Raw genomic sequence first — 15202 nt, 5'->3', positions numbered from 1 at the left:
ATATGTATATGTATATGTATATTAATGTATCGCAACACGTTTGATAGACAATGACATTCAGTTTGATTCAACAGTTTGCTTTGCTTAATCCTATCAGTAAAACGATCAAAACAAATATTTGAAAAATAATTAAAAGTCAGCCAGAACTATCAGAAATCATTTGGCGTTAGCTTCACCACCCACCCCACCCTCTCCCTCTTTCTCTTAAACATACACTGACTTTCTCGTGTACCTGTATGTATGTATTTATTGTGTTTAATTCTTAGTAAATGCTCATAGTTTGATTCAGGGGTGCAGATTGTGTGGCTGAAAAATTGTGTTGAAAATATAATATGACTTTTGTTTGGTGTGATGCTAAAATGTTGTCTTGTAGTTTGAAATACTGCACCATAAAAGCTTTAAAATACAAAACCTCCTTATTAAAATGCTTCATCTCACTGTGTCACCTTGACATGAGGTTAGTGTTTGTCCTCGTGAGCTCCTGTTGTTTTAGGGTCACGTCTGGGCCAACAGACAGGTTTGATTCAAAGGCACTTTGCTGTGTAATTATGGCGTGTCCAAACTCAAAGCCTGAGAAAAACAGTGTGGCTGTGAGCTGGAACTGGAGCTGTTGCATGTTTTACAAAAACGCACCTTTGTGGCAAAATAGAAGAATGTTTGTTTTTCCACCCTCGCTCCCCTGCAGACTTGTCCTCACTGCAGGGGCAGAATTTTATTGACTTGATCAGTTTGGAGACTGATGAGGCGATGTGATCTTATTAGCTCGATAATTTTCTGTTGCTCTATAGGGCACACCATTTAATTGGCCATATGTCTTAGAAAGCAGTTCAGTGTAGAAATACTGGTCTTTCCTATGTGTGGGATTGCAAAGGGCTCATTTTGATATTACGTCTATTTTGGGGTGAGTGCAGCTCAGCTGACAGCGCAAGGTGCAGCAGGGGTGTGCATGATGCAGCATCAAAGGCTAATGTAGGAATTAGATATGATAGAAATGGATGAATATTCTCATCCAAATGGAGTTTTAATAGCTCACGTTCAGATATCAATATGTGCACGTCCATATATTGGTGACTCACAGTCGTGGCTGTGTTGTTTTCAACCCACCAGCATCCCTTTTTCTGTTTCTTTTCAGGTGGATGATCAATTATACACTTCCAATAGGGGGCACTGTGTAACACGCTCCTGTGTGGGGATTCACTGTGGGGGCAATGTGTCCACGTAAGGACGTGGATTAGTGCTCTTCATATCCTATGATTTTATTTGATCTCGTGCTGTTTGTGAGCAGTTGTATTGTCATGTTTACTGTTATTAGAGGGAGACATTTTCAACATAAGCTGTTAAACTAAAATAAAAAAAGAATCCAACGTAGAAAGTTGTTCTCCTTCAAAAAACAAAATAAAACATTTTCTCATCTACAATACATTAAAAACTAATTTCATATGTGATAAGGCATCTTTACAGGGGATGCAGGACCCTCATTATAATCGAAAGTATTTTTGTTTCAGTCATTGCACCTTGAGAGGAAGTTTGAATCAGTATGTTGTTGATATTAAAGTTACTCCAGCTTAAAACATTCTGATATGACTCGGTAAAAGTGGAACAGCCTAAACATCCGTTTTCACTGCCATGCTCTGTGCTGTTGTATTCCTTTCTTTGACCTGTGGAGCTGACACTGTCATCATTCAATCCACCGAGGTCATTTCCGGGTGAGCACAGACTTCCCTTTGTCTGAGCCCAAATAAGAACCATAAAGTCCCATTAGATCGTTTTCGAGCACAGCCAGAATGTATTTACAATGTGAAGACAACGTCGTGATTCTTTTACTGACTGCTCGCTATAATTCAGCCGCGGTGAAGTCCAGGGATTTCTATTCATAGAACATTTGCCCAAGGAAATATCATAATGCTTGTACATTTTTTTTTACTGTCTGAAAATGACCCGTCCTAAATTTCTCTGTCCTCGGCTCCAGTTCTGCAGGAGCCCACACATGTCAACGCGTTTCTAGGGCAGCCTCCCTTCAATTAGGCTAGATAACAGAGGAGATCAGACGCAGAGGGAGAAACTGAAGTATCATTAGGATGAAATAATAACACAACATATCAAACGGTTCTTTTCTCTTTTTGAACACAAAGAGTAACTGTAGGAAACTTATAGGAAAAATGTTTTGGCTCCAATAAAACATGTGGCTTTTCGATGTTTTTTTAATAGAATGTATTGCTCATATTTGAATTTAAATCTTTTAAATTTAATTGTATTATTTGTATGATATTGTGGCAATTTTAAATGAAGCAAAAACGAAATATGGTACACACAATGCATCCATTCATGTATACGTCTGATAATAGGACTTAAGAAATACTTGATCTGTTCATTCGGCGAGTAGTCAATTTATTGATCGAATATATATTTCATTGAATTATTATTAATTGAATAACGTGTAGAATTTTAGCTTCTTCTTCATCGAGAATTCAAATTTTTCAGTTTCGATGCAAAACATAATTTTCTTCACTCAAACATAGACTGTTCTTGGTCTAATTTTCGTTGTCTCTTTTTTTTTCAGACAGCTCATCGGGTCAAAATGAGTGGGACCGTGGATCTATCAGTAAGTGTTATCCATCGCCCTCACGCCTTTCCACCTGGCTTTAGTCAAGAGATGTGACACTTCTTGGAACTTGTTATTCGGCTGTAGGCAAACAGCTGGCTCCACTGGCATCACGGGTACTGATGCCTGCAGTCTTAACCAACTGCTGTTCTGCGGTTTAACAATCACACTGTTTTTGTACTTTTATTTGGATTTTTCAATTTCAAACATTACTTCAACAAAAAACTTCTACTCGTATTACTGTCCTGCAAACTACTTGGGTCGAGTTAATAGCCAGAAAAGTTGCTCTCTTGTTGCACAGGTGAACTGGATTTAACGCTGCAGTATGAGTCCAACGAGCCACAACATATAGTCATAATGAACTGCAAACCAACCAATGGTTTCTGTGAGGCATCTAGTATCTGAAACCACCTCTGCTCCCCCGGCTGCTGCTGTTAGAGGGTATTCATGTCCAACTAGTCTCCAGTCTGTCTGCACTTCATTAAAACTTTTTATTTTAACTGGACGATCCGGCTTAACGTTATTACACCTGGGGAGAGTAAACGTGTAAAGGCTATTAGGTTAAGGGTTTGATTAAAAGCGCATCGTAACCATTTTCATCGGGGAGAGGAATATTACTGCACTGTCTGCATCCAGGTCAGGTGCTGCTGGGCCACCAAATTAAAAAACATGCCATGCATGGACATAACCACACCCTCCACATAGTTTCGCACAGATTTATTTTGTTTACATATGTACATGTGTGAACACGCTTGTACGGTTGTTATTTTGCAGGGGGGAGGCGGAAGGGGAAGGGGGGTGCGCGCTTAACAATTTCTCAAATGAACAAATGAAACATCAAATTAGTCCGCCCGAGGGCCTCATTTTTTGTACTTCTACATTATAACTAGTTATTGAACTAGGTGCACGATCTGAAAGCCATTTGTGGGGAGAAAGAATTCATTGCTGTCCCTCCATCAATAATCCTTGGCAGTGAACTATTGGAACCAGTCAAACGCGAGGGGTGAAACGCAGGTCAGGCTGTCTAACTAATATTAAAATGCGTCCGCCAGAGCGCATGGGGCGAGAGGGGAGTATGCAGTGTGCGTGCAGCTCGTTCACACTGACTGGGTGCACAACAAACTGCGTGTATTTAGATGAGCATATACAAAGCCAAATGAACGTGAGTTAGATTGTTTTGTGTGTGACTATTTCCTCTTTAGTTCACCGTTTGTTTGCTCAGGATGCTTTGTTCTCCAATACAAATAATTCATAAATTGATACACATAGTGCACGCGGGGAAATATGTAGATTGAGATGTTTTTTGACAGTGTTTGAATTCCCTTGTGCATTTCCACTGTAATCAATTCCATCGATTCACAACCTGAGCATGTTTGCTGTTTTTAATAACCCCGAAACAGGTCACATGTCTGATATTTCATTTTTCATCCGAAGCTTTTCTCATTAGCTTCCAGAGTGGCAGGAAGAAAGGTTACTGAGCGGTCAGTATGGTAATAGCAAGAAGAAGAAATGGTTGGGAACAATAGAAACTTATTTTTCATCTGTGCTGTCACGCCGTCCCTTTGTATCTGCCGTGTTTGTGACTGAATATTCATATAAAAGGCACCTCAAAGGCAGAGGTTGAACGTAAAGAAAAGAGACCCTCTTGTCCTTTGCACACGACGCGTTGGTGTGTGCGTGCGAAGGCGTATTTATATACGCGAATTTCAGTTTATTGGAGAAAATATGTTATAGTCACATTCTCTTTAAGAGCAGAATTGATTTGTATTTGTGATAAACAGCGCCACGCTTTGTGCAGTATTTCTACTCTATTGCATCCTGAATATTCGTTGTGACAAATACTGTACTACTTCTTCAGACATGATAACCTGCCTGCATAGAGGTTTGGCTGAGAGATCACCTCTGCAGCGTCTAACCTAAAAATTATTAGTTGTCTATATGTACCCTGTAGAACCGAATTTGTGTGAAATGCAAACAGTCGCAAATACGTCTCTACAGGAATACATGGGCAACTGAAATACCACGCCAGCCAATGGATTCTTCTGCTTCTGCTCGTCTTCACGTCTCTCTGGCTTTTTTCCTCAATGCTATTGAATATGCAAGCATCAGTGATATACACAGCCTACATCCAGGCACTAGCAATGCAATAACATTGTCACAAAGTGTATTCATAGTCCAGACAGTAGATTGTGTAGGTAGGCCACAGAGAGCAAACCCATGTGTGCAGACAATGTGCGGCTACTACTGTGTCAGACCCTGTAAAACACGTTAGGAACCAGGGGTCGTTTAAAAGTGACTGATTTACGGCTTTTATTGCTCTATAAAACGCCTCTAACATTCTCGCAAGGGGTAATAGAAATGTCGTGCGCATTCTGTACAAACAGGACAGCCAGAAATGTCATTTCACGTCTCGTTTTTAACCATATTATGTAATTATTGCTGTGAAAATAGATTCATCAGTTACCTTGCAATTTGCTGCTTTTGACCCCTAGATTGACTTGTGTGCTACTTTTGTTCAGGCTTAATGTTTCTTCAAGTGTGAGCCTCTGACGTTTATTATTATTGTTATTAGTATTGTTATTATTATTATTATTATTATTATTATAGTTTTTTCCTTTTTGTAATTTCGGATGTAGATGACTCCATAGCCAGTCTATCATAACAATAAAAAAAGAAAATATATATACAGTCTGGATGCTGCTGAGCTATTAGGGAGTTAACCCTGTCTTTCTTTGACCACAGCTGACTCTGAGATAAGAATGGGAAGCATACAGCACATGACAAGTTTACACAGCCAGGCCGGATCAGTTTACAATATCACAGCAGACCTCCAGTAATGTGGCTGATGGTCAGTGCTTAAGTCAAGAATAGCATGTAACATTTGGAGGCAGCAAGACTGACATATTATTGTAGTGTTGTTATTGTTTTGGCAATTATTTGAACTATAGTGTAAAGGAAAATAAATATACACAGGGTATTGTAAACATGTATGTTTATAGATCTGCTGCATGTATTTTTGTAAATATAAAGCAATACTGCATTATTTAAAATCTTCCTCAGCATTTTCTTTCATGAAATATGGGTTGTACAGATTTTGCTGATTTATATTGTGGTCACATGGTTTTATTTAAGGTCATAACAAAGGTCACAAAGTGTCTTGCAAGTATAAGATAATGACTTCTATTGGTGAAGCAGAGAGTCATGAGGAGATGGAAATATACAATTAAGAGCAGCATTTTTGTCACAAAAAAGCCTTTGTAGTATTGAAGAATTTGATGAATTCAGTTGCACTTATTGTGTGAATGCATCTGTACAACTGCTCCAACATGCTCGACCAAATTGAACTTCTCTGTGACACAATAGGACTGCTCTGCACTAAACTCAGCAGACCATAATTTTCTGAGACTCTCTGGTCTGTGACATCATGACGGTGTTGGTCCTCTGTGACATCATGCTGGTTGTGTTCATGCTGTCTGGTTTGTGACATGATGATGCTGCTCTGCTGCAGTTGTCAGGTTTGTGACTTCACAGATTTCCCAGTATTGAGATAGTTTGCTCTGTTGGCTGCTCCACTGTTGTCTGTCTGACTTGTAGTATGACTTTTTTCTACTTTCTCTATTTTCAATGTACATATCAAAGGCTTTTGTTGAATGCTTATTGCATATTTCAGAATTATAGGTTATTATCAAAAGTTAAAGGCATGTGTTGGTGTTTTTTACTTTACCGTTTAATACCGTAGACAATAGGAACACCATGACTTTTTTATTCTTATTATCTTATTTGCTTCATTGTAAAGCACCCTACACCTTTGTTCCAGCAGATTTCTAAAGCAGCTTCTTCATGACAGCTTCAATCAGGCCCGGTTTGGATGTTATCCGCACTAATTTCTAATTAAAAGTTGAAGGCTGAGACTTTTAATGAATAGTCTGGGAAAGAAAAGGGATACAATTTTAAAATAGACAAATATCTCATCATTGAATGAAGGCTTTTGTTTAAGCAGCCTGTCCACCTTTTCTCCAACATTATAAATTATCAGGCCTACTTTAAAAAATAAACCACACCCCCAGAGCATCTCACCACTCCAGTCTTCTCTGCATTTAAATTCACAACAAACATATTCAATATTTGTGCTGAAATGCTTTCAGCAATATCATCTTACAAAAATGATAAAGCTCCAATTCTTAAGTGTATTAATGGAGTGTAATCAGTTTTACAGCTGAAGTGCTGTTAGTAAAGACTGTGCCTTCATTAATTAGCAGATAACCTTTATATAAGGCATGTAGGCTAACAAAATGATTGGTTTGCTATTGTCCTATCTTATCCTTGGCAAATCACCTATTGTCCCATTGAATAATCGAGACCAGAGGATTTTGCCTGTTTTATTTTTTCCTTGGTCAGCAACTAGCTACTAGTTTTGTCCCCAAGATCAATTGCCTAGGTAACACAACCAGAGAGGGGGGGCGAGAGAGAGAGAGAGAGAAAGAGAGAGAGAGAAAGGGAGAGAAAGGGAGAGAGAGATTTGTGCACACAATGGCGACTGTAGGTATGCTAAATACCTCTGGTTCCTTATCCGGGAACTACCTCTTACTCTGCTATTGGGCCATTGGGTCACGTGGTAAAAGTAACTTTACAGGGCTGCTCGCAAGTAGGAGGGCTTTATGGAGCAGAAAAACGACAAAGCTAGAAAAATTATTTTCCACTCCAGAAATTAATGATCATGAGCTCGTATTTGATGGAGTCTAACTACATTGATCCGAAATTTCCTCCATGCGAGGAATATTCGCAAAATAACTACATCCCTGAGCATAGTCCAGAATATTACAGCCGCGCAAGGGAGACTGGCTTCCAGCATCACCATCAGGAGTTATATCCTCCGCGGGCGAGCTACCAAGAGCGCCAGTATAACTGTGCAAGCATCCCTGAACCTGACACGCCAAGGGGACATGGAGTACCCCATTCTGCGCACCTGCTGACAGGGAAAGGGCAACCTGCTTCATGTGAAACCCCACAGTTGTCCATGTCCCCCGCCACCCCACCAGCCGCAACCTCCGCCTGCAACCAAGCTACCCCGGAGCATCCAAACAGCACAGCCTCCTCCAAGCAGCCCGTGGTGTACCCATGGATGAAGAAAATTCACGTCAGCACTGGTAGGCAACTTGTGTGTTCATGTTCCCTGCACTCCTCGTGCTCCTCTCTCCCTTTCCCTCCCTTTATCAGTCCCTCTGACTCCCATCTCGTTGCCAGCCCCTGCTCCGATAGCAGGGAAGCCTTTGAAATGGCACAATTGAGGCGGATTTACGACTCGGCATTGGTAATTACACCCACCATAAATTTTATAGCCGAGGTATACTCAGGGCAGCCGTATCACCATGTGGCTTCTGCTGTTATGTATTGCGCGATAGAGAGAGGGGGAGAAATGAATAAGAAAAAAAATTGAGCTTTGTAATCTTGCATTAATAATTTAGCTCATAGTTGGATGTGAGTGTCCTCTCATTACCCTGAGAAGTTCTTAACTTCCCATTTAAATTTCTCAAACAGCTAAACATTCATATCCAATAAATCTTTCCAGCCATATCTCAGTAGAGGCCATTCTTGTTTACCCCTCCTTTCCTCCCTTCTCCGTCTCCCTTTCTCTCCACTTATCCTATTTCCAGTGAACCCGGGTTACAATGGGACGGAGCCCAAGCGATCTAGGACAGCCTACACGCGGCAGCAAGTCTTAGAATTGGAGAAGGAATTCCACTATAACCGGTATTTAACTCGGCGGAGGCGCATCGAGATCGCCCACACCCTGGTTCTCTCCGAGCGACAGATTAAAATCTGGTTTCAAAACCGCAGGATGAAATGGAAAAAAGATCACAGGCTCCCGAACACCAAAGTGAGATCCTCTTCCTCCTCCGGGTCCAACACAAGCTCAGCAGCCGGCGCTGTTGCCGCTGCTTCGGCCACTAACACTGGGGCCCCCGACGAACTCACCGGAGCACAGCATGGAGAGGATATTACCAGGTTATAAAACCACGAACCAAGGGGTAGAAAAAGGACTGGTTATTTATAGAACAATTATATATTTTGTTTTCGTAGCTATCTTGTGCGGTTTCCTTTAAGTCCAAAGTTATATAAAATGCATGTTATATAGCATGGATTATTGCGAATACCGATTAATTATTTTTACGTGACACAGGGTTTAATTTATTTGAAGCTCAATTAAGATGATGTTTTTTATTAAAAAATGTTTTGAATGAAGGAAAAAAATTGTAGAAAAAATATACATTTTATTAAAATGTTATTGTGGGCCATTCTTTTGCCCAGGTGCCCAAGGTGAAATGCACAATCTATTTATTTCAAACAACACTGGAAGGAAATCAATATAATAATAGTTATTTTTGGTATAAAAAAGCTGGAACACACCATTGATCTTGAACTTGTATTGTTTTTGACAATAACAATGTGTGAATTACCTCGTGTATTTCAGAAACAGGATTTTGATTTACAATTTAGTTTTGTGGTGTTGATGTTGTGTTTAGACCGTTAAAACGCAGATTATTGTGAAATGCAATAAACGGAGTGTAGTGTACTTGTGCTAATCATATTGGTCAATAAAACAGTGAGTGTCTAGTTTTATATTGGTCGAACTTCATTTTAGGCAAGATGAGGTCTGCTATTGTTTTATGGCTTTTTTGGAGGGATCACCTTAAAAAGTGTACAGATGTGTGAATACTTGAACATTTCATGAGGGAAACAAGAATCACTGTGTTTTTAAATTGTGATTGTAAATCCTGCAGCTCATTCTTGCGTCTTTAGCAACGTGCACAGACTGTGTGTGTGTAAGAGAGAGCGAGAGAGTGTGTGCGCGCGCGCGTGTGTGTGTGTGTGTGTGTGTGTGTGTGTGTGTGTGTGTGTGTGTGTGTGTGTTTTAAAACCTAATTTATAATGGACTGAAGTTATTTCTAAAATCTGAAAATGAAATACTTTGCGCTGTGCATTATGTGCAACCTCATCAGTCTGAAGGGCATTCAATTAATGCTGAAGAGAAGCACTGAGGCCCTTCACTCTGCACTGAGTCTGCCAGTGTTCCTTAGTCCTGACTTGAACACAAAGCTGCATGCGTTCGATTTAAAAAGACATTTGTTAGATTACACATTGTTGTGAAAATATTCTTATTCATTTTGTAACCTAGTATTTTCCCTGCTTTTCTTCTGCAGTCCACTGCGCCATGCGGCTGAGTTTTCAAATGTACAGAAATAAAAATAAATACAATAAAGTCGTGAGATGCAGATAGATTCTATGACGCGTCATGTGGTGATGGAGTATAGCTGACCTTTGTTATCAGGCTATGTAGCAGTGCCCTGGCTAAAAGAAAACAATGCTGATGTTTTCTTGTCTGTTCACTCTCGGCTTTTGCTTGTATAAACACTTTGCCATATTTACCTGCTGTCTCCCCAGTGGGTGCTTTGCCTCCAGTGTGCAGCAGCTCGCGAGAATTCAAGAAACACCACAACTACAATTTAAAAAAAAACGGCGCGTCTTACTGCAACGTCATCGTCCACACCGGAGGACCGACACACCAGGACTGTTAACGACTGTAGATCTGCTGGACTCATACAACTATTTGACAAAATATCACTCAAACTGCGCCTCTCAACTGTGTCTTGAGATCTCTTTTTTTTCCACAAAGATGAATTCATTTTTTGTAGTTTTTTTGTGGGACAGATCTGTGCAGAAGGATTTCACTTTAGACATGAGTTAAACCTAAAGACGCGCAATAATTTGATAGATTATTGAATTGTGACATGAATAGGCGTTATAAAATGCCTGACGTAGTGGGGGGCAAGGGAGCACAAAGGGGAGAGGTATTCTCCATCATCAATCTTTCGCTACAGAGCCTTGTGTTATGTTCTGGAAAACAGCTCTGGCAACAGCCAGTTTTGATCTTACCAAATATTATCTACCAGGCCATATCGTCTACCATTATTCCCAAACGTTAGAGTTTAAATGGACTTTGAAATAAAGTACTTTAACTGGACCACAGCGGTTACCATCTGCTTTTTGGACGTGGCTTTTGGAGAGGCACTAGAATGGTGAGACGGCGCTGAAAAATGAATCCACAAGCCTTTATGTTGCTGGACAGATTAGAGAAATTAATGTGCTCACCACAGTCGCAGCATCCCTCCAATTCCTTTCTAGGCCCTGTCGCCTCCATGTCGCGAGGCTGAAAAGGTACTTTATTGAAGTTTGGGGGCGAAGTGGGAGAAGGCCGAGTTCACCTCGAGGACACATTTTCTGTCCCATTAAGCTCATTTCAGTCTGGATGGCCGACCTCCCCAACCCTGTGACCTGACTCACTCTCTATACGTGTACCTTCTGTGTGCACCCTCACTGGTCCCCCTTGGCCTCGGCTTTCTTTGTGGATTTTCTGCGTTGTGTCTAGAGAGAGGCCTGTGGCGGGGCATCACTGAATGTGTTGCTCCTTTTGTTAATCAGAGTGTCCCAGGACAGTTTTGAACTCTCGGACAAGTCCTCTGCTCTGCATCCAACAGATCTAGGACCTCCAAACTTGTGCCTTCTTTGGAGCATATCTGAAACCGCGCTTCCACATACACATTAAAGCAATATTCTGAGAGATTAGGAGAAATGCTTGATTCAGATTATCTGTGTTTCAAGCTTTTACGAGCCTGCATGCAAATTATGTAAATGTTGTACATTTATTACACAGGCATATTTCCCGTTATTAACCCTTATTAAACTGATCAAATTCAAATTAGCAACAAGAATGAAAAATGTCACATTTTCCAGCGATTAATTACATTCCCTAAAGTCTCAAAAATAGTAGGCAGTAAAAATAGTCTATGCGGTCATGTGACTATTGTGTGACTTAAGAGAATAACTCGCCTCAGGTCAGTACTTCCGCTCAAAAACAAGCTGCCAATTATAGCTTGGTGTTTCTGACAGTACTAGGACAGTTGGTCATTGTGATTAGTTTATGGACAGGGACCTTCAAGTTAAAAACCTTGCAAACTTTCCACTGACACGCCACTCTTTTCTAAAATGTATTTTTAATCAAAATGCTAATTATTTTTCGCAAATGAGACAGAAGGGAACTTATAAAGCGTATTGATAATGCATAAAGTTCTGCTCTGGGATGCCCCAAAAATGATTAAAACAAAAACGTTAAATGTGAGCTATTTAGGATATTTTAACTGTTTTGTGTTTACTTTATTTGGAAAATATTACTGCTTGTTGCAGGCAGCCTCAATTTTATCACAATACTATTATTTGGATGCATTGAGCAACAAACATCTGGTCTCTCTTGTGTGGCCAGGACCAAATATCCAGCGCTCAGGGGAACATATTCAACAGCATGCCTTCTAAGATAAACAGCTGACACTGAAACCCAAGCAACTAATCAGAGTGTCTCTCATTTATAGCCTATGTGATGATTCAGCCTGCTCCTCCTCCTTCTCGTGTGTCCGAGGCTACAGGTGGAGTTCAAACCACAACCTGAACAATGACGGGATGTCACTTTTTGTTTGAGCTCTTGTAATTGAAGATTTGTGTAAAGTAGGAACATGAGGTATAATTCGCTGAGAATTTTCGTCTTGACTTGTCGTTGAAAGAGCTGTGCCAAAACAACAATTAACAGCCATATAAGGCCCTGCTAGATCTATTAAGAGAACAAACAATGTGGTATTTACAATGACTGTTTAAACAAAAGCTCGTGTCGTTTATCAGTCATAAATAAGTCTTTCCTGGCGTTTTGTTATTAAATTTGGACTAATGGGCAATGACATCTACATTACTTTTTTAATATTTACACAGATATTTGTCATCATTGTACATTATACTTTATACATGATTTAAGCAAGCAAATAATTCCTTACATCTGTTAACTTCAAAGTCTTACCTAGATCAACATGACTAAAACACAACTTAATATCCGTGATTTAGCTTCATCTGTTATCCTTTTTATGTATAAGAGCCACTCTTAAAGTTATTCTCATTGATTGTAATCTTCCTCCAGCTAATTATTTTAAAGCAGTCCTTTGCTCTCAGTTGAATGTCTTTTTTTAAAACTAAAAGAATATAGTTATTATTTCATGTATTTCCAGTGTTTAAATTCCCCAACACTTACTCAGCCCTAACTGGTTTCTTTTCTGACTCGAAACTGTTGAATCACACATGATTTTCAGCTCACATTGCACCGCTGCAGGCTCCATGTGATTTATGAGCACTTCAGGCGAGGACTCTCTCTCTCTCTCTCTCTCTCTCTCTCTCTCTCTCTCTCTCTCTTTCTCTCTCTCTCTCGGAAGATAAAAACTTTACACAAACAGCCATTGAAATGTTTTAACAAGAGGCAAATACGAAACCAAAATGAGCAGCTGTTGTGTCGGTGTAGTGGTTTACTACCTGTTTTTATTGTCTAAGTAGGCTGCAAAACGTTTTTTTTTTCAGTCGTCTCAGGTGTATCTTCCTCAACCACTTTGGTTTGTGATGAAAGGTGTATTGTTATGGCGTAGTGTGTTTAAACGACAGCCATGGCAGTTGCATAAAAGCTGAGAGTTGAAACAGGGGTCACGCTGCTATTTTCCAGGGACAGAGAGGCTCTCTCGCATTGACCAGCAGTGGGTGTGTCATAAATCCGTAAATCTCTCGCCCATCCGTTCACTCCTGGGAGCAGATGCACCATGTCTTTTTTTTTTTTTGTCCCAGTGTGTGTGTGTGTGTGTGTGTGTGTGTGTGTGTGTGTGTGTGTGTGTGTGTTGAGTTAAATACATTTACATAAAACTAGATTTTAAAACTCCATCAGACATGTTAAATGATTTACTGTCAGTGCTGGCAAACATTTCAAGCAGGGGGACGACAAAGCAGCTTGGATCAACACTGATATCACGCTGTAGACTCCAACATCACATCACGCAGGACATGATGGCCATGGGTAAACTTGCCAGTAACACTTTATGTCATCATAATGCCTCGCTGAGAAATTTTTCATTAGCCTATTTGCTGCATCGTTGAAGATCTTAGAAATTACAGTAATTTTCCCTCAGTTCAAGGTGTCACCGGGGGCCCAGACAGTCACTAGATTGAATTATGATTATGTTATTCACTTTTCATTAGCAAAAGTGATCTGAATTTGGGATCCTGAGACTATAGATCCACAATTATGTATAGGTTAAGTGCAAATGTGCTTTTTATTTGATTTGCTCTGTGAAATGATTCTCTGGTGTATTTGTGGGGCCACTAGTTGCTTTTCTACTGCAGTAGTTTCATACTTTGAGCACAGCTGTTGCAGCATTTGGAATGTTACCGACAATTGAATGTTAAAGGCAAAGTACATCATCTGGATGTAGAAACAAAAGGGTCACCTCACTACCAAAACGTAAAACTATTGAAACCTGTCGTCAAGCCCAGATTAAATGATTTCATGGAAAAAATGTATTGTTATAAATGAAAGATATAGCCTATTATGATGATGTTAAAGGTTTGCTTTAAACAGTAAAACAGGCCAATTATCCTTAGTTGAAAAGAAAAGCAAAATGGCTTTTCTGTCAATACTCATCAGATTTCACATATATATATATTTAGCAAATATTTTGTTTTATACTTTTAAAGATATTCTGATGAAGACGCATATTTCCCCAGAGTAAAAAAGAAGTAATTTCCAAATGTGACACTTTCAGATATCCATTGGCTCAGAGCGACAGGATTTAAGTGTGTGTGCACTCAGACAGGCCAGAATTTACAGAGAGCTGTGCTTTAAACAGGCCCAAATTAATACTCCATGTTAATGCACATGCGTATGCAAAAGTCAGGACTTGTTTTGGAAATTGACAATGTGTGTCTTTTCCCCACTTATGAAGTAGAGTCTGCAAACTCTAGTCCTTTCATTTCACTCTGCATTGTTTACAGCAATATAGGGCACCGGGCCCATAAATCTTCTCCTTGCTCTGCCAAGACAGCGCCATTTGTATGCACCGTTTTAACCGACAGCATCCTCTGCCCATTAACGTCTTCTCCCCAGTTCTCTCTCAGTCTCCTCTTATCTGCCCAGCTCTGTCCCCTGGAAATACATTAACTTATCCGTGCATTTGTTGAGCTCTGAAAAACAATTATGTTTTTTGAGTGTAAGGAATATATAATTTATGTGGAAAATAAAATATAAAAAATACAAGAATTGCATTTTGCAGATTCCCCCTGTGTGCGCGGTTGCAGATACTCCCCATTCCCCAATACCGTTGTAAGTTATTGGTATGAAAAATAAAAGTTTATCGACGATTTGCTCGGCTGTTTGTGTCAGCAGGCGAGAGAGCGCAGAAGGTAAGGAGGAATTGTAAAAGGGTTGACACCCAGAGCGACCGGCGCGCTTTTGTGTGAGAGAGAAAAATGATTTATTGCCACTGAGGCGGTTCAAACAGAGTTCACGGAGAATTGTGGTGGAGGCGCAGAGGAGCTAAATTATGGTCTTGCTGAGCTAGTATATCATAGATCCTATCTCCAATTCAGAGAGTGTGTTCAAGGGTGTGAGGTAAGGAAAACAAAACGAATTTAATTACTTTCCCCCATTTCAGTCAGTGCTGATGTATACTGCTTAATTCGCCTGAT

At 40.0% G+C, this 15202-nt stretch overlaps 1 protein-coding gene across 1 annotated transcript; it reads left to right on the top strand.

The window, feature by feature from the left end:
• Positions 1–5925: 5925 nt before the first annotated feature.
• Positions 5926–9223, top strand: hoxc4a (homeobox C4a). Its single transcript, XM_068733700.1, has 2 exons — positions 5926–7749; positions 8257–9223. The coding sequence occupies exons 1-2, from the start codon at positions 7314–7316 to the stop codon at positions 8613–8615; spliced, it is 795 nt and encodes a 264-aa protein (XP_068589801.1). The 5' UTR covers positions 5926–7313; the 3' UTR covers positions 8616–9223.
• The last annotated feature ends 5979 nt before the right edge of the window (positions 9224–15202 follow it).

Source organism: Cebidichthys violaceus, unplaced genomic scaffold (genome assembly GCF_023349555.1).
Source record: "Cebidichthys violaceus isolate CVI_PGR_0920_01 unplaced genomic scaffold, fCebVio1.0.p SCAF_6, whole genome shotgun sequence".
In the NCBI taxonomy this organism is placed as follows: Eukaryota; Metazoa; Chordata; class Actinopteri; order Perciformes; family Stichaeidae; genus Cebidichthys; species Cebidichthys violaceus.
This window is presented reverse-complemented; position numbering and strand designations above follow the sequence as displayed.